At 38.7% G+C, this 27,030-nt stretch overlaps 1 protein-coding gene across 1 annotated transcript in view; it reads right to left on the reverse strand.

Annotated features, from left to right (window-relative positions):
• Window positions 1-27,030, reverse strand: part of lamc1 (laminin, gamma 1) — a 117,743-nt gene that overhangs the window by 28,729 nt on the left and 61,984 nt on the right. The window contains exons 3-6 of the mRNA XM_022677891.2: window positions 15,836-15,966; window positions 6,821-6,987; window positions 3,244-3,432; window positions 1,829-1,946 (exon numbers count right to left, since the gene is read on the reverse strand). Coding sequence (XP_022533612.2) covers window positions 1,829-1,946; window positions 3,244-3,432; window positions 6,821-6,987; window positions 15,836-15,966 — 605 coding nt within the window. The remainder of the gene's footprint in view (window positions 1-1,828; window positions 1,947-3,243; window positions 3,433-6,820; window positions 6,988-15,835; window positions 15,967-27,030) is intronic.

Here is a 27,030-nt window from a genome sequence, read left to right on the forward strand (position 1 = left end):
GTTTCTAGTATGGATAAATGCCAAGTGAGCAATTTTTGTGAAAAAAAGGGCTCCGGTGTTTCTGTATAATCCTGCTTTAGTTCACTGGATTAGTGGTCTCTGAAGAAAAACAGGATTTCGGCTCTTCCTTATGAATATTAATACATGCAAACATATCGCCTCTGATTGGCTAAGAGAACTGAAACAGAGAATGCCTACCTGCATTCCTACACAGTCAAATTTACAGCTGTTAAGCCTTAAACTTAACATCAGATTCTCAGCGTCGAAATAAATGTTATTAATGCCGTGTTATTAATTCTTTTTCTGATCGACTCATTTTTCTAAATATTTTTTTTACTAGCTACTGCACACAATGGGGGTTAAGGGACAGTTACATGTGCAGCATCATATACAACTCAGAGAGACCTGTATTATTTTAAATAACAAGAAAAAGTTGATTTTAGGGGAATGAGACCTTTAAACAAGAACACTAGATAGAGCTTAGTATCTTTTAAAAGTAGAGCTCTTTTTTTTTTTAAAGTTCCACCCACTAATCAATATCAGATATTATCTAATTACTGCTTCCAGTGAGTCTGTTGATCCCAGATTTGGGAGTTTGTAAAGTCAGAGTGTCTTTAGAGTGTCTTTTTTCATCAGACAACTCTTGGAAATCAGCCTAGACCTTTGTGGCTTTTCCAGCTTTCCTTTTTTGATTTAAAATATGGACTACTGGCTGCTGTAGATATTTATTTCCTCTCCCGCAGGTGCAGAAAGTATGTGCGTCTCCACAGTCAGCTGTAGTCATTTGAGTGGTGTGTTTGAGCGGGAGTTTTCACAGAAAACGAGGGATTTCACACGTTAGGCACAATTTATATGCAATAATTTATTCAAATAATAATTAACTTAATAAAACACATGTATACCTGTGATAACTGTAATGTTCTATATGGCAAATCAAGTACAGCTCTGGAAAACATAAGAGACCACTTAAAAATTAGGAGTTTATTTGATTTTACCAAATTGAAAACCTCTGGAATATAATCAAGAGGAAGATGGATGATCACAAGCCATCAAACCACCAAGCTGAACTGCTTGAATGAATTTTTGCACCAGGAGTAAAGCAGCATAAAGTTATCCAAAAGCAGTGTGTAAGACTGGTGGAGGAGAACATGCCAAGATGCATGAAAACTGTGATAAAAAAAACAGAGTTATTCCACCAAATATTGATTTCCGAACTCCGAACTTTATGGATATGAACTTGTTTTCTTTGCATTATTTGAGGTCTGAAAGCTCTACTGATGCTGATGTCACTAACAGTTGTTTTAGGGTTTTTCTTTACAGCACCCACAATGTTTGTCACCAACTACTGTGGTTTCCCTTGGTCTACCTGTTTGACATTTGTTATTTAGTACACCAGTGACTAATTTCATCTTCTGGACATTCCAAACTGTTGTTCGGGGCTATGGCCATTATTGGTGCTGGTTCCGATTGATTTTCCATCTTCTCTCAGCTTCATGGTTGCATATTTTTACCCACAGACTCTAAACCTAAACCTAAATCTAAAACTGAACACTGTTTATTGTTTGAATAATTAGTAATAAGAATAATAAGTTTTAATACTTTTGCTCACAAGAAAAATGGGTGGGTTCAGATAAAATGTGATATCTTCTAAACTGTGCATCAGATCAAGATGTAACTACCTGGAAATAAAAGCTAAAATGTTGAATTTCAAATTCATATAGCAAAAATAAAGGGATTAGCCTTACTGTTCCAATACTTGTAATATCTGTATATGCCTAGGACATGCTAACACAAAGTAACAGTGAGTGAGTGTGTGTATGCGCAGTACCTGCAGCCCGCCTCAGTCAATGTATGGTATCCAGGCTGGCAGCGGTCGCACTTGTCTCCCATCACGCCGGGTTTGCAGCTGCAGCGACCTGTAATGTCACACTGGGTGCTGAGAGAGCCTGAAGAGAGGAAAAGGAAACCAAATGAACCACTGTAAGAACCATCACTACCCACTCCGACCAGAACCAGCACACGTACACACTGGAATGCGGAGTAGGGCTGCACAATATATCATTTAGGCATCATCATCGCGATGTGTGCATGCACAAAGCGTTTTTTTCTGGGATTAAAAGCGTGAATTCAGCTGTAACTGGAAATATCTGTGCTGCAAAACTGTGCTGCACTGAGGTGCACTGCTTTTGACATGTGCATGTGCCTAAGTATGTGAATGGAGGACATGCAGTTACCTCGTGTTTACTCCTGCATCCTCCCCTCGTGCTTCTCAGGCAGCAGCACTGCAACATGACGTGTTGCAGTGCTTTTATTCTTGACAGTAGATACACAGCACTGTCTCTGTGTCTATGTAGGTGGCAGGCTGCAGCTGCCTGAGAAGCACGAGGGGAGGATGCAGGAGTAAACACGAGGTAACTGCATGTCCTCCATTCAGTTACAGCTGAATTCACGCTTTTAATCCCAGAAAAAAACGCTCTTATTTATCTTTTAAAAAGCCATTTAAAAAACCTGATTAAAGGGATGATTACTGTTGTTTTGCTGTTTTCTTAGGTTTTGAGTGCTTGGCGCTGACTCAGCTCTTAATTGGTCTGGACATGAGACAGCGCACAGGTGGTGGCGGGGCTGGTAACTTCATAAGCCCTGCATTGTTTAATATCGCAAAATACAGGGGTTGGACAATGAAACTGAAACACCTGGTTTTAGACCACAATAATTTATTGTCCCGACGGACAGTTCTAGTGGAAACAGGAGAGTTGAGGTGCACATTGAATTCTGTCGTGATTTGGGCAGCCGTGTTTTTTTTTTTTTGGATACAATCTGGGTTAGCACCGAACATCCCTTTTAGACAGCTTCCTCTTACAACGTCCACAGTTAATCCTGTTTGATGTGGTTGGTCCTTCTTGGTGGTATGCTGACATATAACCCTGGATACCGTGGCTCTTGACACATTATAAAGACTTGCTGTCTTGGTCACAGATGCACCAGCAAGACGTGCACCAACAATTTGTCCTCTTTTGAACTCTGGTATGTCACCCATAATTTTGAGCAGTGCTCTTACTGGTGCAATGCGCAATAAATGAAGATTGGCCACCAGGCTGCTCCAATTTAGCCATGAAACCTCCCACACTAAAATGACAGGTGTTTCAGTTTCATTTTCCAACCCAAAAAGAACATTTGCAATGTAATTTTTTTTTCCAATATCGTGCAGCTCTAGTGCTGAGGGGGTGCTTCAGTCTTACTTACCCACGGGGTTACAGCTGCAGGGCAGACAGCGCTGGCCCGATCCATCTCGGTAGTAATTATCCAGACAGCGCTCGCAGTTGGGCCCATCTGTGTTGTCTGCGCAGTTCCGGCAGTGGCCTCCGTGACCCGTGGCTCGGTACAGCTCCGAGTCGAAGTAGCACTCGCCGCTCTTCCCGTTGCAGTTGCATGCTGAAACACATGTGCACACATCCACAAATTAAACAAAGAAAAACCTCTAAAACAAACATATAGCCAAATCTCAGAGGAACCATTAACGTCCGCAGTGATTTAAATCCCATTTTCCAACATCATCAATTCTCCAGTACAGTCTGAATGTTTGGAAACTACAGCGTGATGACAGAATAGTGAGATTTCCAGAATGGAAGGCTAAGTGAACTTCACAGATGGGCTTTAATCATCAACAGGCAGTTAACAGAGAGAGAACCGTATTATATGTGTTTTAGAGCAGCAGTTTTAAACCAGGATCAGTCATAGATGTTACAGTTTGGGCACCACTGATCATTTTCATGATTATTCTTCATGATAAATCGTTGGTTGTTTGGAAAAGGACGCTAGGAACAGCATTACAGTTTGTTCCTGTGTTATTTGTGCAAATAACACATCAGTGTTATATAAGCTTTGCCAAGTAATTTAGAGCTAAGGAACAAATGGTTAGAATTTGTCTGTGGAGTTAGATGATGTGTACTAGCTAGCTATCTTGTGTAAGCAAAGGTGGGTAGTCCAGGTCCAGAAAGTAAAATTCCACCCCAGGCTTTTGTTCCATCTGCTGTGGCTCAGCTAACAAAACCCTGGGGTGGATTTTTAGATTTTTACTTTCTGGACCAGGACTACCCACCTCTGTGTAAGTAACTAAGATTTACATAGGATCTCCGGTGGATCTTGCATTTTACAGAGACTCTAAGACTCAACTAAGGCTGAACTGCACTTAGCAGAGCATTACACATGGTGTAAAGTAACATATGACATTGCAAATGCTGTTATTAGTGTAAAAACTGTTGTCCATCTTGCTGCCCCCTGGGGTCGCAGTGCTGTTAGCCATCAGAGGCTATATGTTTGCATGTTGAATATTCACGAGCAAGAGCCGAAATCCTATCATTTCTCCTCGCCCCACTCCTCCACCAGACTAAAGCAGAGTTATAACGGATCACCAGAGCACTTTTTTTGTTTTTCACAAAAAACAGCTTACAGGACATTTTCATACTAAAGACCACAACTAGACACTTTAAAATGAATGAAAATAAAAAAACTATAAAATGAGATTTAAATATATCATATAGCATATGAACATAGTGATATTTGAGAAGTGAAATAAAGTTTATAGGATTTACAAAAAGTGTGCAATAATTCTTTAAACAAAAAATAAATTGAGCCCCTTGTTGTTTTATTGATTTAAATACCTTCAGCACTTTTTTTTTGGAACAAAAAAAAATGTTTAGTAAACTCATTGACCCTTGACCTACAAACACAGGTGAATTCTGAGTGAATTATGAGAAAGGGTTAAGGAGCCAACTGCAATTGATTTTTTTCCCTTTTTATACTGCTTAAAATCTACTAAAGCATCCATACTGTGGAACAAGTACAAAGTCCTGGAATGATCATCTCAGTCTCTAGACCTGAATATTATTGAAAAAAAATATGTGGTGAGATTTAAAATGGGCTGTTCATGCTCAAAAACAATCAAACCTGACTGACCTGGAGATGTTTTGAATGTTTTGTAAAGAAGAATGGTCCAAAATACCTTCAACCAGAAGCCAGACTCTCATTGGAAGCTATAGGAAGTGTTTTAGAGGCTGTTTTTTTTCTTTAAAAAAGGATCTACTAAATTAATTGTAAAAAAATTATATTTTTTCTGTTGGGTGCCCAAATTTATTCACCTGCCTAATTTAGTTTAAAGAACTATTATAATATTTACACTTTCTGTAAATCCTATTAACTTAATTTCACTTCTCAAATTTCGGTGTTCATCTTTTATATGATATATTTAACTGAAATTGCTGATCTGAACAACCAATGATTTATAAAGGAAAATCATGAAAATGATCAGACTCTCAGGAACATGTAGTCCTACAAGTAATGTAGATTGTGGAGGAGCTGACCCCAGATCAGGGATCTGCTGAAACGGGAGAGCAGAGAGAGGGGCTGCAGCCGCGGGGGTGTGGGAGCGCAGAGCTCTGGACGGATCCATGCTAAGATGTGCACATTAGTCATGCATTTCCAGGAAGTGCCTCAGTGTGTATATGACCGGGGCAAACAACTGGTATTCTCCTCTCTACGCCAAGACTTCAGAGCAGAGGGAGATGAGGAGACTGAGCTGAGCTGAGAGCATCAGCAGAGGAAACTCCCAGCACTCACCTTCAGAGAACCCTGGACCTTTATGCAGTCTGGGGGGTTTTATATGTTTTCAGTGAACAGGGAAAGTATAATATCGATGTGAAAAGTCGTACGATAAAGATGAGTTGAGTCTAGAATTTGTGGACATCTTGCCTTCTTATAAATCTGTCTAACTGTTTAAACATACAATAGAAATTGAGTTTAATCTAGAAAGCTACCTATTTGGCCATCCGCTACTTTCTTCAATACTTTGATTTTTTTTTTGAGTTTGAGGTTAAGATGCGATAAGAACTTTAAGATCTGTCTGTTGCTGTTTTTTTTTTTTTTAAAAAGGTTGTAAGATTGCCGTATATGGTTATAGAGAAGGACAGTCGATGATGTTTCACTGTTAGCGGTTAAGTTTAAAAGTTAAGTAAAGCTAAGCTAAGTAAACAAAACTGCAATAAAAAAAGATTTTCTCATAAGTCATTAGTCATAAAAGTGTCTTTTAAAGTTGGATGGTAATCTACACCGATTTCTCTCCTGAAAACTGTTTATTTGGGTGAGCCACAACTACTTTTTTTAAGCACTGTAAACACACAGGCTACAGCTCAATATACTTGCCTCTGAACCACGAAAGAGCTAGCGCAGTTAGCATCTAATGCTTATGCTGCTCCAGCAGTGGTATCCGGGGTTAAACAGCAGGCTACAAGCCGATATTACTCACCTCTGAACGGGGAAATAGCGGTTAGCGGCTAATGCTAATGCTACTCCAGTCTCGGTGCTGAAGAACTAAACTGATAATCCTTTAATACGCTTTACTTCAGTGGAGTGGCTTTACTGCTCCTTACAACCTGACTGGTAAAATTTATACATAAGACACTGACGATTTTTGGGAAAATTAAAGGCTTTTAAATGTGCCTTTTAGTGCCAAAAATATGGTGATATAAAACAGGAATAAAAGAAATGGCAGTTGTGCGCTTTTCTTACATTATTTTCTTTCGTTAGGAATGGGACAAAATATTAAGATTGCGATATATATTATAGTTTTAATTATTAACACATTATCATGTGATGTCAACTATTTATTAACAATAAAAAGAGTTTATTTCTGGTCATTTTAAAGTATTTCTATTGGTCCATGTACCCAAGAAATTTAGCTACAGTGTAAAGGACAGTTTGTGTGTTCAAACTACGCGTTTTTCATTAGACAGCGATGGTACGCACGTATGCGTTAAATACTCACGCAGACACTCGTTGGGGTTGTCGGCCGTGGCTCTCCTCCAGGGCCGGTCGTTGTAGAAGGGCTTGCAGACGCCGCAGTCGTCCCCCTCGGTGTTGTGCTTGCAGTTACACACCAGCTTGCTGTACTCGTCCTTCACACACTCGCTGGCGTGGCCGTTACACTTGCACCTATAAGAGGTAAGAAAGGGTCATATATCCACAAACACGCTTCCGTTGTTTTCAAGGCCACATTCTATAGGCTGGTGATAAAGCACAGCTACAGTACCTGTGTACACATCCTGCTCATGCTGCGGATTAAACAGAGGCTGCAGGACAAGAGCAGACACATGCGTGTCTCCAAGCTGTTCAAACAGTGTGCAGGCCAGCTGTTTACTGAGCCTATCTCTATCTCCCCGACATCACCACGCCTCTGTACTCACACTCAGTGTCTGGTGACTCTGTCTTTGTCTGGGGTTGACCTTTAATACAATTAGCAAGGGCGACTACAGAATAGACCATTCTATACTGTTTTTTTTTTTTTTTAGAGCTTTGAACCGATTTATGTACACATTTTAAACTCGTTTAAATTCTCATAAGCTTGGTTTCAGAAGGACATGAAAAATACATTGGTTTGCATGGTGTTAAGGTCATATAAAAAAGCCTTGCTTTGATTTTGGGGCTTAACCTATCAGCATGTCTTGACCCATAAACGGGCTACAGGTGTAGATGATACAAAACCCCTTTTTTCTGCAGTAAAATAACTTATTTGTCTTATATGGTTATAGGCAGGACAGTTGATGAGGATGTGTTTGGTTAGCGCAATGTGTTTGGTTAGCAGGATGTTGCACGGTTACCTAAGTTAAGAAAAGCTAAGCTAAGTAAAGCTGGAGCATTAGCATTAGTGGCTAACCGCTATTTTTTTTAACATGGTAAACACTACCATAAACACTAAAACTAGAGTCTGATATACTCTCCTCTGAACCACGAAAGAGCTAGAGCGGTTAGCAGCTAATGCTAATGCTGCTCCAGCAGTGGTAGCCGGGATTAGCAGCAGGCTATGGGCCGATGATGCTCATTTCTGAACATGGAAATAGTGGTTAGCGGCTAACGCTTATGCTACTCCAGCCCCGATGCTGAAGAACTAAACTTGAAGGATTTTAAAATGTGCCTTATAGTGCGAAAATATGATAATATAAAACAGGAATAGAAGAAATGGCACTTATGAGCTTTTCTTTCATCATTTCCTCTTGTTAGGAATGGAACAAAATATCGATATTGCGATATATATAGTATAGTTTTGAGGGCTTTGAAATCTCCTACAGGACACTTAGAGAAGCTGCCTGTTCTCTCTCTACTCCACTTAATAATTCCAGATCAATAACAGGAATCAACCCAAATGCATGTTTGAAAATAGACATAAAAAAACTAGAGAAACATAACAAAAACTAATGGTTTGGAGGAAATAAATGTTTGATTTATATTTATGAAAATATTGATTTTTAAAAAAGTTGAGAAAAGAGCAAATGTTATGATTTTTTTCCCCCTTTTTTCATTTATATTTTGACAGTTGCAGATTTCCTTCACTATTTTTCTATATTTCTTCTATTACAATTACAAATACAATTACAATTGTCACTAATGTCCCTTATTAAACATGAAAGTAAATATCCTCAAGATTTAGTGGTGTAAAATTGACTTAAAATCCTTGCCTACTAAGGAGGTTATTGCACAATTTTTACATGCTGGTTGCCAAGAACTGACCCAAGTCAACAAATCTGTTAGTGTGAATAGTTACATTAATAACTAATAGTTATTAGTTCTGTAATAGTTAATCTAATCTAAGATGTTTGTTTGTTTGTTTGTTTGTGTTTTTTGCCATATCAGCAATATGTTGGCTATTTTATGGCATCGACAAAGTTCATGACTTGAGCATCACAACCTTAAATCTGTTTCTTCATATGAAGGAGTTCCAGAAAATTAAGTATTAAGTATTTTAGCTGGTGGCATCTTTTCAAACATTTTTTTTATTTTTTTAACCTTATAAAAGTTATTTCCGGTGGTTAAAAGTGCAGGGCAGTCTTCATCTAAGATGAACTGATCTCTAAACGCAAAGTACACTTGGAAGCAACTGTGCTTTATGTATTTTTTAATTTGTAGGTTTTTTTTGCAATTTTTTTTTAAGCAGAGATTTGAACTTGATGCCCACAATGCAGGAAGAAAGTTAGTAATGCAAAAATTGCAGTTAGTCTCTGGGTGGTCCAGCAAACTAAAGACTCTCTCACTATGATCTAAGAACTGTTTTGGTTAGAATCTTGTGTTGCCATCAGCAGCCGGAGTCTGAGAGAGTGCAGTTTTCCATGTTTTCTCTGGATGGGTACATGCCATTCTCTCATTACTCATTATTTCTACTATGAAGTTGGTCAACACATGCATCTTTTAGCTGATGTATCAGAGCTGGGTTGGTTGCTGCACTTTCCCCCACTTGTATAGGCTAACAATTGATGCTGCATCAGAAGCAGCAGTTGGAAATGAGGCAGAGCAACTACTCTAAGGAGAATCCTTGCTTCACAGGTTACAATATGTTTGTGATTTAATTCCAGAGTATGTGCATGTGTGGTTTGTGTGGAAATGCTTTGGTTTCCAGCCGAGTTTAGTCAGTCTGCAAACTGACATAGAAACATCATAATTAAAGAGGCATGACAACATTTCACCATCTTAAATTATTGCACATACTGTATATCATCATTTCTCATAAGCATATGGAGGTATATATATATATATATTTCTTTAGGCATATCGCCCAGCCCTACTGTGCACTGGGTACCATGCACTGATACACTGCTATAGCTACACTGCAAAACCTGCACTGACATGACCTTAAAGGGAGAGTCACCAGAACAAACATTTCCTGTGTTTCCACCACAAAATTCAAGTTTTTGTTTTTAAATAAAGATCTAAGGAGGCATCTAGTGAAACAGTTCAAACAATATGCTTGGTCACAATGAAAAAAAGTCACGTTTAGGGAAAAAAAGTACTGTTAAGCATGATGGTGGTACAAAGTACTAGGCATAGGCCTGTCACGATAACAACATTTTTTAGGGCGAAATATTGTACCAGAAATTATTGCGATAAACAATAATAGTCATTTTAAAGGGGCACTTTAGAAAATGTTTTTTTTTTCCTGCTTCTGGGCTCCCAAAGGAGCTTTTCAAGACAATATGCCACAGTAATATAATACTAGCATAATAATACTCTTACACCATTTTACAGTTAAACTAATAGGATCCTAAATATCACACAAAGACAATATCAGACAAATTCAGAGCAAGAAACAAAAACATGTGTAACTCTGGGGCTTAATGCAGGATCTCTCTGGGGTAACAATATTTATACTGAATATTCAGCTCGGAAAATTGGGCTGGATGGTTGTGCTTTAAAGCTCCACTAGGTAGGATTGAGATTTTGTGCTCGGGGGCTCCCCCTACAGTTGCAGAGTGTAATAAATGTTTCAGGCGGATTAGTTTCTCTTTCTCGTTTTCTGGCTTTCACAGACATATTCGGTCTCTTTCCAGCTTCTGCCAGAGTGTCTGTATGTTAGTTTGTAAAGAACCAGTGAACCAGTAGTCCTTGTAGAACTGTTAGAACTAAAGGTCGGAAAGCAGGTCGCAGTTCTCGCCTCGGAAAACTTACAGAGTCTGGTTTGAGCTCAGAGGAGCTCCGGCACAGACACGAGAGCACCGCTATTCCTCCTATTACACCTCAATGCAGCGCTGCAGTGAGTTTCAAGCTGTAATTTCACTTCTTTAAAAAGATCAATAATCAAGAAAATCCTACCTAGTGCTGCTTTAAATAAGATCTCAGGTTAGTGGCTTTTGTTGCCACTGTTTTGAAGCTAAGTTAACATATCGGCTCATTCGCACTGATGATTCTCTTCGCCCATTTGGCTCAAAGCCAAAATACTCCCGCATCGGAGCCTTGGAAAGTCCATCTGGATTGGACTACTCTAAACCTTCTAAACCTTCTCTAAAGCTGTGCACTACACTCATTAACCAATAGATGTCATTGTCTGCTTCAAATTCTAATGTAAACAAGCCTGCATGGAAACCTAAGGACTATTCTCTCCGAACAAAGATGTCACACAGTACTGAAAAGCTTGTTCCCTGTAGAAACTCTCAAACTCCATGTATGTCATCATAATTTATTATCTACTAATGGCATTACCACAAATGGTGATTGTGTTGACACTGGATAATGAGGTTAAAAGGTCACAACCAGTTTTTTAGTACCAAATCTAAATTCCTGAAACGGCCCCTGAAAGAGCATTCCTCCTGAGAGGCGGGGGATCTTCAGGAGGGGACGACTGAAGCACAGTGCTGCACAGTGCTGCTGTTGGTCAGATGAATTCCGTCAGATTACTGAATCAATTTTACAGCTCCTCTTTAGCCGTTTAAAAGTGAGGGAGGACGTCAGCTGTGGCACAAAGCTTCATTTGTGCTGCCGGCTCCTGGCTGCTGCTGCTTCAACACAAGGAGCAGTGGGAACATTCTCCAGCAGACACTTCACCAAGGGGCCCCAACCCGAACAAGAGAGGACTTGTGTGGCTGCAGTCACATCTTGGGTATTGTCTCAGGTGTTCCTTGGCAAAGCCTGATGGAAAAAGTGACGAAAGGAACAGAAGCAGGCAGGAGGATGTGCTCCGTAACCGGAACGATCTTGTCTGATGAACGGGTTATAAATAACCCCAGCAGAGGATCAGGATCAGTCTATCAAAAGGCAAGTTAAAATGACTGTAGACTAACATTCGGGCTTCTGCATGGTACACAGGCCTGGTTTAGAAATTACTCACGGATACGAGCTGTCCTAGCTATTTTAGACTTGTGCAATTTACACAATGTTCCATACCAGACATGTTACTGACTAAATATTATTATAAGATGAATCTCCTTCACTATTGAGAGCATGCAAACATTACAAACTCTAATATTTTTTGGACCACCTTTAGCTTTGATTGCTGCTTTACACATTCACTGCAGCATTGTTTTGATAATCTTCTCCAATGTCACAAGATTTATTTAAATCCAGTGTTGCTGGATTAATTTTTCACCAAGATCTTGCAGCAGCATTGATGATGGTAGAGTCTGACCAACCGCTGCACAAAGCAGCTCTTCTCCATCCAGCACATCCCAAAGATTCTCAATGAGGTTAAGATTTGGACTCTGTGGTGAACTCTCTCTCAATCCATGTGTGAAAATGATGATCTCATGCTCCCTGAACCCTGAACTCTTTCACAATTCCAGCCCCATGAATCCTGACATTGTCATCTTGGAATATGCTTGTGCCATCAGAGAAGAAAAATTTGATTCCATTATATAATGGAATAACCTGGTCTATATTCAATAAATATATGTAGGTAGTCAGCTGACCTCATTCTTTCAGCACATACTGTTGCTGAACCTAAACCTGCAGAACAACTGCAGCATCAACCCCACATCATTTACTTACTGGTAGAAGCTGACAGATTGTGGAAAGAAGGAAAGAACATTGAAAAAGAAATGTTTGCAACAACTAATAGTTTTCACTACTGCCAGTAAAGACCAGAAAGCTGAGGCTGCAGGACTGCAGTGGGCACAGGCTCACCAATACTGGTCAGTTAAAGACTGGAGAAATGTAGCCTGAACTGATTGATAAATCTTAATTTCTACCATTCTTCATACACAGTTGTATTGGCATGCTTCAAGCTCTTAAAACCAATCAATCGTTGCTTGAATGCTAAACAAATCCTTTCTCAATACATTGTTGGAACGTGAGAGTCACATCATGAAAGTTCTTCTAAAAAAATCTACAGGAATTGTCTGATGTCAACATCGACCAGAATCTCAAAGGGAATGCTTCTCGTGGAATCCATGCCCTGAAGCTAGTTCTAAAAGCAAAAGGAGGCCCTTCCCGGTATTAGTATGGTATTTCTAAGAACTAGCTCAGTGAGTGTACCTTACTACTGCATTTCAGCCCATGTCTAATCACTGTTAACTCTTCTAGGAATGTAAGATCAAAAACTAGGTTTAGCAGAACCTGTAGTACAATCTTGAATGCAATTGAAAATGGTATTGACAACACTTTGATTGAGCTATTGCTAGAAGTAACTAATAAAGTAACTTAAAAGCAAATTAGTTACTTTTAAAATCAAGTAATGCAAAAAGTAACTTAGTCTAATCCAACACAAGGCTAAGATGGCTCATAAATCTCATGAATAGAACCACTGTTTGCCGTATTTTTCGAAATATAAGGCGCACCGGATTCTAAGGCAAACTAGGAATGTCTATTTTCTGGTCTTTTTTTAGACTATAAAACACACCAGATTATAAGGGCATTAAGCAACACTAGTAAGAATGCCAACATTGAAGTAAGTAAGAGTATCGCTACACTTCCCTAATCAGGAAGCTGGGGGCAGTAAAAAAAAAAATAATTAATTCTTTATATAAAAAAATATATATTTATTTTAGAGCCAAACGAGTGCTGGATGTTAATCTACACGGACTTTCTCCTAAAGACTGTTCATTTGGGTAAGTAAAGTGCTTCTGTTTATTTACAGCAAGCTTAAATAGGGAGTTTTCAGTCAAGTTTCTCCAGCACTAAGGCTGGGTGCAGCAGCATTAGCATTAGCTGCTAACTGCAGTGCTAGCGGAACGTAAACGCTGCCTGATAATGCTACACTGAGGAACCCTGAGTGCTTTAACAAGGCAAACACACAGACTACAGTCTCATATACTCGCTTCTGAATGGCAAAAGAGCTTGCGCTGCGGTTAGCAGGTAATGCTAATGCTGCTGCACCCAGCCTTAGTGCTGGAGAAACTTCACTGAAGTACAGCATTAAATAAGGGTGAGTTTTCATTCGAGCGGTTTTACTGCTTCTTAATACCTGACTGTTGAAATTCATACATAGGGTGCACCAGATTATAAAGCGCACTGTTGATTTTTGGGAAAATTAAATGATTTTAAATGAACTTTATAGTCCTAAGAATATGGTATATATGATTAGCATCTAGCAAGGCTAAGGCTGGACAGTAGACTCAAGGGTCAGCAGGTGTACTCCATGCCCCCGGCATCTGCGTATCTCTGCCTCTCACTCAGAAAGACCAGCCCACCCCAGCCCACTTCCTCCGAGCTCTGTAATCCCGAACTCCGGGGCAGGAATGTGGGGAATGTGAGCTGTGTAATGGAAATCTGCTCCACATTTCAAACAGATTAAGGTGAAAAGACGTGGTGCGGAGCAGAGCAGGAGCTGCTTAATGCTCGTTCAACTCTAACCTGATCTGTTCCTTTAACCAAAAGCCTTCATTACCCGCACTTGATCCTAATCCTGGATCTGATCGAGCTGTGCAAGGTACGATAAAAACACCATTTAGGTGATTTAGCACTTTAGGAGAACTTTTATTTCTTTAAACCCCCCCCCTGTGAATGTCCACAAGCTGTCAGCAGAATAAAAACCTGAGCTGTGGGTTTACCTCACCCTTCTCAGACTTGGATGAAATTTGGAATTTGGATGAAACCGTGGTTAAATAGAGCTATTCCTGTCTGCGCTATCCGGATCCTCTCCTGCCACTCCAGTGTCAGCTCTGGCAGAACTAGCACAGGCTAGCGGGCCGGAATGTGCCAAAGCAAACACACACACACACACACACTCATGCATGCACAAACACACACTGAAGCTAGCACTGACATATTGGTCTTGTTCAGGCTTTATCCACAAGATCAGATTCCTTATTTACTCCAAATTAATTTCAAGTGACTACTGTTCACCAAATCTACCATATCAAAAATCAACAGCTCTTTGTTTCAGAAATTATTTACTCATTTTACAGTGTGCTCATCATTTTAATGGATGTCAAGGACAGAGACCAGCGGGAATGTGCACTGATAATCAGGTACTCTATTACCCAACTGCAGCTACAGTATCTGAGCACTAATAAACACTTATCATTCTAACATTTTCAAGAGCAAAAAAAGCTAACAACTAAAAGTATTTAAAGGTTTAAAAATGTCCCATACTGATACACTACTTTGAATTCGATATGATAGCTAAACGATACTTTTTTCGATACCTTTTTCATGTATGTTATATTACATGATATATTTACACAGAAAGATGTTACATAAAACTTTTAGTTAAACAGGCTATGTACACAAATAATGTTACATACCAAAGACAGTGCTGTGACATGGCTGGTTTAAAAAATACAGTCTACCAGGAAATGTCACAAGAATAAAGACGTAATATTACGAGAATAAAGTCATAATATTTAAAGGGGAAAGTAGTGCAGTGGCTGCATATTCTTTGTTGCTTGTTTTTTTTTTTTTGAAAACAGTTTATTTGAGTTTTGTTTTCATTACAGTAAGCTTAGATTTCTAATGTTTGGATTAAACTGGTGTTTTTTTTTTTGCATGACTGGGCTTTATACATATGATTTACTGTGCTGTTAGTAGTACATATAATATAACACACTAAGGATTAAGATTAAGGCTTTTATTACTTTTATTCCTTTTATTACTTCTCTTCTTTCTCCAGATAACAAAATAATTCAATTCAGTGTGTATTAATATTGTCCTTCAAGTCCTATTAATAGATTTAAAAGGGACTGTAGTTAATGCTCTTGAAGTTTATTTTCACCTCATATTCAGAGTTTTAGGGAGAATAAATGATTCTGTACCCAGAAATAAATTATTCTGGGCTCGTCTGAAGGAACAAGAGAAGCTTTTCTCTGAGATGGGAATGATTGACTGCGCAGTTCCATTAGTCTGTTTTATGAGAGAGTAATTGCTGTTTGCTGTTGTTTTTCTATTTTACTCTGATAAGAACACTCATACAGTGAGGAACAGCAGCAGGAGCTCCTCAGATAAAGTGCTGTTTTTTTTTTTTTTTTCTTCTCCAGGCTAGCACTGTTTTAAACAATACCATTATCGGTATTAGTTTAGTTTAAGTTTCATATGCGATTCATTTGTTGCCTAAATTGTTACTATAAACCAAATAAAAAGGTCTCACCTTCCTCCCACAGCAAAATCGGAGATGGCATAATAGTAGGACTTGAGGACCTTGGGATCGTTGAAGACTTCATCTCCGAAGGTGTTCAGCCTGTTCAGGGTCACCCGGATGTCTGTGGCCGTCACCCAGTCCTGAGGACACAAGAGGAGAAGCAGGAATGTGTTATAGATATGAACTGGACTGCTCAGACTAAGCACAGAAATAATGTTATATTTCTCAATCTCCTCTATACTGCACACATATGTGGAACAAAGACAAATAGCAGAAATCAGAGATACCGGAGTTAACAGACAGATTAGCTGCAGTATTTTTAAATCCCGAGGAATGCTTATCGGAGTAAGAGAAGGGTTATGTTTTTGCCAGGGTGGACTGAGAACCATCTGCTCCCTCATTGCAGCTGTTTAAGGAAAATAAACTCAGGACTATAATCTAAACCAAATCTCAGGGTCACACGGAGACACTTAAGCTAAACATGACTGCAGACTGGCTGTGGAGAGAGCCGATGGGAAATGGATGAGCATTCCGTATTTCCTATACTTCTTAAATACATGTTTAGCAGTGCCATGTGATTATCTGCTGAAAGGACTAAATAAATGTGGTCTAAACAAGAACATAACACAAAGACAAAATGCTGTTTAGATGTTTTAGGGACAAAAATGTTTTTGTAATTTGATGCTGGCTAAAATTTAGACTAAACAGTTGAAAGGACTTTTCTAGGGACGCACAAAAAAAAAAAAAAACAACAAAAAAAAAAAGTAATTTATTGTTCAGACAAATAAAAGAAACTAACGAAAATTTAAGTCACATTGTAGTGTTTCATCCAACATTAGGATTTTTCAGCAGTGGTGACAGTGAACACTCCAGCCTCCTACTCCAAACTGCATGTTTAAGTTCATTTTTACACTATACTCACATAAATTAAATAAATTCAGCATAATTCATCATGCTCTGTCTCATTTTACAGTAGTAAGGAACAGCAATGTTGCCATGTTTTACTTCTAATTCAGCAGGTCTCACTGCTGGGGGCACCCAAGTAAACAAAACTGTAATTCTTAAAAAATCAAAAAATAATTGAAAGTATAACAAGTGCTGGATGTTAATCTACACAGATTTTTCTCCTAAAAGCTGTTTATTTGGGTGAGTAAAGCACTTCCGTTTATTTACAGTAAGCTTAGATTTACAGATTTCCACTAAGGCTGGGTGCAGCAGTATTAGCATTAGCCGCTAACTGCAGCGCTAGCGGGATGTAAATGCTGCCAGACAGCGCTACACAGAGGACACTTACCAGAGTGTTCTGGTAAGTGATATAAGCTAGCCATTCGTCTCAAGTAGCTTGTTTTAACATGGTAAACGGGCAGACTACAGTCCGATATACTCGCCTCTGAACGGAGAAAGAGTTAGCACTCAAAGCTGCCTTATGATGAAAAAGCTATGATGTCTGTTTCAAAGCAAAAAGACACAAGATGTTTAGGGTTCGGATAACAATGTTAGCAGAGCTAACTTAACCTTAGCATTTATTTATTGACAAAGACTGCTTGCTTTTCTCTATGTAAGTTTCAAATTAGCTAGTTACATGTGATTGAGTACTACTGCTGAAGTAGAGTTATGAATAAAAAAGCATTATTGAGGTTAAATATGTGACTAGAATTGCACAGCTGAAGTAAAGCTCTTATTAGTATAGCATTACTGAGGTAAATCTTTGTAATCATAAATATGCCTAAGCAGTGCAATTTTAATCAATGACTTTAACTTACTCTAAGTAGCTTACTGTGTAACTAGAATTGCATGGTTGATTAAAACAGCACTGCTGAGGTTAATGTACTAAAATGTAAGTGGCAAATTTAACAAAGATTTTCAAAAGTTGTGATAATCAATCAAATCAATCAATCAACTTTTACACTGTACATTGAGGGTGGCCCTCATTTATAATGTAGCCGAGCCAATTGATAAGGAATGGACTGTCAAAGAAAAAGAATAAATAAATAAAAGACCCAGCAATTTAATAGAAATATGATATTTTAAAATAAGATATAAAAGAAATAAGATAAAAAAAAAAGAATCATAGGTAAGAAAACTAAAGGTAATAAAAATGATAAGAATGCAACTACAGATGAATAAATAAAACTAAGCACATAAAGGAATATAAAAATACATCTTAATAAGCAATAACCAAAAACAATAAAATAAGAAAACATAATAAATAGATACAAAATGAAAGAAAGGGAACAAAATGGGTACAACAAAGCAAAAAAAAAAAAATAATAAAAAAATTAAATACGACCAAAAACTCGAAAACCTAAAATCAACTATAACAGGGGCAGGCTGTGTAAAGGTGATTAGAGACTAGGAGTTTAAAATTAAACTTAATGAATAATTACAAATAAAGACTACATTAATAAAAAGTTTAAAAACTACAACAATTGTTAAATGTGCATCATAAGAAGCCAACGCATATGTTTGGAAAGGGAGTAAAAGGTTGAAACTGTAGAGTAAAGTTCAAGAGTCACATAACGAGTCCTGAAAGGAAAAATAGCTCTGATACACAGGAAGGAAGGACACCCTAGAGGAAGCAGCCCCCCGCCCCCACCCCCTGGCCCGGTCTCCCTGCAGTCTTTTTGGGACCGTGTCCAGCTGAGCTGACTGGGATATGATCTGCACACAGCTTCAGCAGACTCCCAGCCTGCGGTAAATACATACTGAATATACCAGCGAATAAATTATACAAGCCATCCATACCCTGGGGGGCAGAGCAATAATTTATCACCCTGAATATTAGCCATCACCATCTAACTCTGGATGGAGGGAGGAACTGGATCAAATGACACTGTGAAGATCATCTTCAATTTATTAGTATAAAAAAAATAACTGTTCCAAAAAAATAAGAATCTCACTCTACCTCTATACATACAGCTCTGTAAAAATATGTTATCCAAAAGCAGCGTGTAAAACTGGCGGCGGAGAACATGCCAAGAAGCATGAAAACTGTGATTAAAAACCAGGGTTATTCCACCAAATATTGCTTTCTGAATTCTTAAAACTTTATGAATATTAACTTGTTTTCTTTGCATTATTTGAGGTCTGAAAGCCCTGCATATTTTTTTTAAGCCATTTCTTATTTTCTGCAAATAAATGCTCTAAATAACAATATTTTTATTTGGAATTTGGGAGAAATGTTGTCTGTAGTTTATAGAATAAAACAACAATGTTCATTTAAGTCAAACATATAGCTATAAACAGCAAAATCAGAGAAACTGATTCAGAAACTGAAGCTTAGATTTTTAGATTTCCATTATAGCTGGGTGCGGCAATATTAGCATTAGCAGCTAACCACTAGCATTATCTGCGGTTACTTGCTAATGCCGCCGACAGCGCTACACTAAGGAACCCTGAGTGTTTGGTAAGCCAGGTTGATATTAGCTAGCGGTTTGTCACACATAGCTTGTTTTAACACCTTAAACACGCAGGCTACAGTCCGATATTCTCACCTTTGAACGGTGAAAGAGCTAGCACTTAGTGTGGTTAGCAGGTAATGCTAATACTGCTCTAGCAGTGCTAGCCGGGGTTAGCAGCAAGCTACAGTCCGATAATACTCACCTCTGAACGGCGAAAGAGCTATCACTTTAACAGCTGAAATAACTATCTTAGCTCTGTACAGCTTATATTTATGTTAGCTGAGCTAACTTAACCTAACCCAAATATACTGGCTGTCTTTCTCTGTGTAAATTTTATATGTTACTGCAGTAGCACTGCAAGGGTACATTTAGGATTACAATAGTAACTTCTGAGGTACATTGATGTACCTAAGTAGCTAATTTATTATGATTAGAATTGTACTGATAAATGGTAAATGAGGTAAATGTATTGTGATTTGTCGGTATGTCTGCTCAGATCATAAGTTTAACTCTTACATAAGCTATCGTTTTGTAATTGTCTTTTTCTTTTGAGTGTTGCAAAACGTGGCTATTTTTGGATCAGCCAGCTCTGTGTACCTGTTATAGAGGTCATACAGCATCAATAATCCATGTGTACTTTAGATATTTATATTTAATTAAACAAAGATGAAGGAAATGTCAGCTGACATGGCTGCTTTAGACAGAGCAAACCTTTAGTACTGTCTTCACTCAACACCTACTTCTATTACAGAGCAGACAGGGCGGCTGGATGACGCCACAGAAAGGTATCCATTCCTAAATAAAGAGGACTTGGCTTAGGTATTAATAGTTTAACACGAGAAAGTCTAATATGGAAGTATCAGGCGACAGCAGTGCTAAATGTGTCTCTTTTGTGGAGGTGGACTGAACTCATGTTATAAAACAAGTCTTTTAGAGAGCAGAAAGGTTAAAGAAACACTGTAAATGCCTCGAAGGTTAGCATAATAAAGAATTGTTTAGTCTAATGTGAGTTAAATATGGGAGTTGTGCTGTCTAGTGAATCTAGTGGTCACTTGGACATTTAGACACTCGTGAAAAAAAATCTAGATAAATTATTATTAATTAATTAATTAATTAATTATTAATTTCTGTGCTTTAGGCATGTGAAAAAAATACAATTAAAGATTGTAAAGATGTTTTTCTTGGCATTTTTCTTGAAACTAATGACTGAACTTGACATGGGTACAAAGCTAGAAATAAAAAAAAATGCTTCATTTAGACGTTAATTCGGACCAAGACTCGGGACTTCAATCAAAAAATTATTAAAATGACAAATGTCTAATAAAAAATAAATAAAATTCCATAAAAAAAAAATCACTTTTTAAAAAATCTATTTTAATTGATGCAAATGTAAAGAAATAAGAATGGAAGTTGGAGGAAAAGGATGAGACGCCTTCAAATGTTTCACCCTTCTCCCTAAGTAACAGTAAGTAAACGAGCGCTTGATGTTAACCTACACAGATTTATCTTCTGAAAACTGTTTATTCGGGGTGAGTACAGCGCAGCTTCCGTTTATCTACAGTAACCTTAGATTCCCAAATTTCTCTAGTATTAAGGCTGGAGCATTAGCATTAGCAGCTAACTGCTCCAGCAGGCTACAGGCCGATTATACTCCCCTCTAAATAGGGAAATAGCGAGCGTGGTTAGCAGGTAATGCTAATGCTACTCCAGCAGTGCTAGCTGGGGTTAGGAGCAGGCTACAGGCTGATAATATTCCCATCTGAATGGGAAAATAGTGAATGCAGTTAGTAGATAATGCTAATGCTACTCCAGCAATGCTAAATACAGTTAAGAGCAGGCTACAGGCCAATAATACGACTTTATTTGCTGCACTCTTAAAAACTATAAACTCTACCTCAGTAACTGCTGTGATTATATATGTTCTATATGTTACAGTATGTCACACATCTCTGCACCTTATCCCCACTATACACTTATTATACCGTATCGGTACTGCACTGTCCTGTCTTTAAATTGTCTCGTCTTTTGTATTTATTGTTATTTAGTGTTATAATTTTATGTTGCACTGTCGTCACTCCTGCACTTTATGTTGTCTATTGCTTGTTGTTCTATGTTGCACCATGGTTCCGGAGGAACGTAATTTCATCACACTGTGTACCTGTACTCAGATGTAATGACAATAAAAGCCTCTTGACTTGACTCTTGACTTGACTTGACAATAGCGAATGCGGTTAGCGGATAATGCTAATGCTATTCCAGCAGTGCTAAATGGAGTTAGGAGCAGACTACAGGCCAATAATACTCCCCTCTGAATGGGGAAAAAGCGAGCATGGTTAGCGGATAATGCTAATGCTACTCCAGCAGTGCAAAATGGGGATAAGAGCAGACTACAGGCTGATAACACTCCCCTCTGAACAGGAAAATAGCGGTTAGCGGATAATGCTAATGCTACTCCAGCCCAAGTGTTGGAGAACTGAAAATGAAACTCCTGAATTCAGTGGCCAATTCATAATAATAAAAAAAAAATCTCGTTGGCATAATTTTGAAAAATAAAAATAAGAGAAAAATGGTGTTTGTGGTCCATAAATGAAGCCACAGCTGCTTAAAAAAATCTTAACAATAGAGAAAACACATTTAAAGACAATATAGCTTAAAATAAGTCATTGTTCTGTGTAAATTAGTCAGTGTTTCTACTTCTTAACTTAAAAAAGTGCTTTTTTTTAGCCATTATCAGCTGAATTATTTAAGTTGCAAAATATCTGATGCTTCTCTTTTTGAGAATTGTCATATTTTTGTAATTTTGTATAGCGCTGTATATAAAGATACATTTACTATATAAACTCATACATTAAGCAGATACACTTGGGAATCAGACCACTGCTGTCTAAAAAATCCTAATAGAGAAAACACATTTAAAACACAATACAGGTGCTGGTCAACGAATTAGAATAATTTGAAATAGTGCAATCATGAAATTCTTTGAATGCATTTTTTGTGCAGAAAGCAAATCAGGTGTTCACCGCACCTGTCCTACTCGTTAGACTAATCACAGAACTCGTTACCTGGAAAAAAATTTGCTCAGCTGAGCTTTCCAAAAGGCCCATTTAGGCCATTTAACTGTGACACTGTTGTTTTATTGAATTAGAATAATGGAGAAACCGTTTCATTGAATTAGAATAATTTTTATTATAATTACAATCATCACTTTCTCTGTATTTTGTGGCTGCCCCCTTGGCTTGTATGACTGCCTGAAGTCTCCGCGGCATCGATTTGACCAGCTTGTCGCAAGTTTCTGCACTCACAGCTTCCCAGGCAGTGGCGATGTTCTGCTTCAGTTGGTCCAGCGTAGTAGGCTTTCTGTCGCGAATTTTCCGCTTGACGATGGCCCAAAGGTTTTCAATGACATTGAGGTCAGGCGAGTTGGCCGGCCATGCCAAAACTTCAAGCTGTTTTTTAGTGAACCAATCTTTGGTCGACTTTGCCGCATGAGCCGGTGCAAGATCCTGTTGAAATATGAAGTCTTCTTCGCCGAACTGTTCCTCAACAGTCGGAATCAGGAACGTTTCCAGAACATCTTGATATACGGCAGCATTGACAGTCTTCTTGAGGAAGCAGAGTTTCCCTACACCTCGAGCGGACATGCATCCCCAGACCATAACGCTCTGGGGAAACTTGACTGATCTTTTCACGCACTCGTGGTTGTAGGTTTCGCCACCACGACGCCAGACACGAGGACCTTGGTCACCGAAGGAGATGCAGAAGCGTGATTCGTCACTGAAGACCACTTTCTGCCAGTCTTCAGCAGTCCACTCGCCGTGTTCTTTGGCCCACTTCAGCCGTTTCTCCATTTGTTTCTTGTTCAGCATCGGTTTTACTGCTGGAACGCGAGATTTGAGGCAGAGTTCGCGCAGACGACGGTAAGTGGTTGATCTGGAGACGTCAGCGCCGGTCTGCTTGTTCCACAAGTCGGTGAGCTCGGAAGTGGACTTGAAGCGGTTGCTGACTGCGATCTTTCTCAGCTGCTTGTTGTCGCGAGCAGAAGTTTTTCGGACGCCGGAACAGTTGGTGCGCTTGCTGCAGTTTTTCTTGAGAGCTTTGCAGACGGAAGACTGGCTGATGCCGAGCTGCTCAGCAATTTTAGTTTGGGTCAAGCCTTGTTGGCGAAGGGCTTGAATTTGAGCCACTATTCCGGTTGAGAGGTCGCGCTGCTTACCCATGATTGATTTTACAACTTAGAAATTCTACTCAACCCTGACTTTATACTGCACAGTGAACACTCTTCACAGAAAACAAAAATTCGAGCATTTATTCTAATTCAATGAAACGTTTCTCCATTATTCTAATTCAATAAAACAAGTGTCACAGTTAAATGGCCTAAATGGGCCTTTTGGAAAGCTCAGCTGAGCAAATTTTTTTTTTTCCAGGTAACGAGTTCTGTGATTAGTCTAACGAGTAGGACAGGTGCGGTGAACACCTGATTTGCTTTCTGCACAAAAAATGCATTCAAAGAATTTCATAATTGCATAATTTCAAATTATTCTAATTCATTGACCAGCACCTGTATAGCTTAAAATAAGTAATTGTTCTGTGTTAATTATTTAGTGTTTCTACTTCTTAACTCAAAATACGCTTTTTTTAACCATTATCAGCTAAATAATTTAAGTTGGAAAATGTCTGATGCTTCTCTTTTTGAAAATGGTTTAATAATTTTGTAATTTTTAATAGATTTTAGATACACATATATAAACTTTTAAACAATAAATGGAGCATTGTGTTTACAGGGCAAACGTGCAAACTCACAGCAGGCTATATAAATCATACACTGGCTCCAGCTGGCACACACTCTACACACAAACACACACACACACACACAAGCACACACACACACACAAGCACACACACACACACAAGCACACACACACACACACAAGCACACACACACACACACAAGCACACACACACACACAAGCACACACACACACACAAGCACACACACACACACTTCCAGCTGTGCCTGCCTGCTGCCAAGTGCAATCAGAGCCGGGTTGGGAAACCTGGGGGTGTCACCTAGCAACATGTTGCAACTCTTGGCAGCGGTCAGCGAATGGGAAGCTCCATCTGGTCCAGAGAGGAATGCCTTTTCCTTCAGCCACTGCAAACCACCCCCCCAAATCCCTCCACCAGTGCTGCCAGCCTACCAGTTATCTCCTGACTCATCCTCCCCAGACTCTTCTCCCACCATCCTCCTCTCATTTAAACTTCACCACCGCAGCAGCTTCCTGTACTGCAGCTCCATTACCGTGACTAACACCTCCATACAGAGATCTGCAGATGACTCACTGACCACTATCACCACTCTCTCCTCCATCACTGGTGTACAGGGACTGCTGGTCTGGCTCCTGTTAGTACAAATGTACTGCAGAGGACAGCAGGTTCTAAACCCACCAGAACAGAACAGCAAGCACAAGTTCTCCCCTCAAATCAGACTTTCCTGAAACTTGTGGGTTGATTTCGGAACCAGATTGTACAATTCGAGGCAAAGTTGAGTCAAGAGTAAAGAGGCTTTAATTGTCATTCCTTCTGAGAACAAGAACACAGTGGAACGAAATCACGTTCCTCCAGGACCAACATGGTGCAACAGGGAGCACGCAGTCAAACAATGCAGACTACATAAAGTGCAATGCAAAAACCATCAATCATGCAAACTTAAGATGTGATTGATGAAAAACAAGAGCAGAACAATAAAAACAAACAAAAAAAAGTCTCAAAGCTTTTGTAAGCACTAGGGGTGTGCCGTATCGCATCGTACGCAAAAATAAAATTGGATTTTTATTTTGTCACAGTGGTGTATTTATGAAATATTTTTTTCATAGTTTTTTTGTTTTGTCATATCGCCATAAGTATCGTTATCACGTAAATACCATGAAATATTGTGATTTTATTTTCATACGTAATAATATATCGCCTACATTTTTGAATATCGTTAACAATATTATCCCCTGAAATATCACCCACCCCTAATCATCACATAAGGGTATTACTTATTCACACTGTTCTCATTTCCCAGAATATGTCTACTAGAGACAGATTATATCTGTCCAGTATCATTTCTTTTACTTTAATCTTGGATATATGGAGATAAATGGTGTGCATTATTAGTATCATGACATTCTGGATCATTGACTTATGTTACAAATCTGATAAAATTCTTATTTTTTTATATCTCACTTAGGGGTGCGCCATATCATATTAGTCGCAATAATAAAATTAAATTTCCATTTTGAAGCAGCAGTGTATTCTTGATATATTTTTTATCATTATCGTAAAAATACCACGAAATATTGTGATATTTTGGGGCCATATCGCCCACCCTAGTGAGCACAAACTAAATTTAAAGCTTCTATTATACACATGAAGTGTGCAAAATCGGAAAGAAACAAAACACCGGTCAATTGCAGATTGCACAGCTTGATTTAGGGGTCTGGTGTCAGTGTGTCTTTGGTATCATGAGGGTGCAACAAAAAATATGCCTTGCACGATACGAAATGTCCAAAAGGCATGTACTAATTCTCTTAACTAATCATTAGAAAAAAAAATAATCAGTGTGTAACTTGCCATTCCCTTTAAGAAGCAGTTGAGCTCTTCTGTTGAGACTTTGGCGCCTTCATATTTTAACAGCATGGCGCTTTTGTGCTTCTCAGCAGAGGATACAGACCTGTTGCTTCTAATGCGCTAGATTTAATAAAATGTTTATTTCCACACAGATTAGCTTTAATCTTCTGTAACTGCTGTAGAGATGTTGAGGTTATTGCTTTGGTTGTTTTACTCATACTTTAGTTTCAGTTTGCTCATTTTTTTGAACGTCATATGAATGAGGGCCACAATACCATAGAACATAGAACAATATACACAATAAACAGCACTACTGCAGTACTTATTAGACGGCCTATGGGAGACACAGCACCAAAAGTACAACCTGGATGCTGCCAGGCGTAAATGTGTGCATGCACAAGCGGGTCAGCGCTCTTCCTTTCTTCCACTGATGTTTTTATTATGTCTAAAATTATGAATGAAAAAGTACACTGTGTCTGAGCGCCAGCAAGAGGAACAGCCAAAGGGCGAGAAAGAATTAATAATAAAAAAGATAAAGAGACAGCATGTGTGCAAGTTTGCAAATGGGTGAGAAAGCAGAAGAGTAAATGAGTTTAATGAATATGGAGAAGATCTTAGACATGGATGGACATAGATAGTGGCAATGTCTAAGACTTCTTTTGGATTTACTTAGTAAAATAAAAATGTAATGTGTTGTCCGTTTTTGTGTCTTTTTGTATTTGAGATATGCAGGAATGTATTGGAAGATACAATCTTTAATTATGTTTGATGTGTGTGTGTGTGTGAGTTTGTATATATAGTGGTGCACACTCTAAACTGATATCTGTCGTTCCTGTACTGATATCAGATATCTGTACTGTTTCACAACCAAAGGAAGGAGGGCTGCACCCCTGCCAAAAACAATTCTATGATCCGGTGCACCTTATGTACTATGCTTTATTGCACTGTAGCCTGCTGCTAACCCTTAGCTAGCACTGCTGGAGTAACATTAGTACTACTAGCTCTTTCGCCATTCAGAGGTGAGTATTAGCGGCGAGACATGCAGAATTAGAAGGAAAACATGGGGACACCCCTGTTCTTTACTAGTGTTGCATAATGCACCCTAATAATAATCCAGCCCACCTTATGTATAAAAATAGACCAGAAAAAAAAATATATATATTGATAGTGCACCTTATAATACAGTGTACA

This window comes from Astyanax mexicanus, chromosome 8 (assembly GCF_023375975.1).
Source record: "Astyanax mexicanus isolate ESR-SI-001 chromosome 8, AstMex3_surface, whole genome shotgun sequence".
Classification (NCBI taxonomy): domain Eukaryota; kingdom Metazoa; phylum Chordata; class Actinopteri; order Characiformes; family Acestrorhamphidae; genus Astyanax; species Astyanax mexicanus.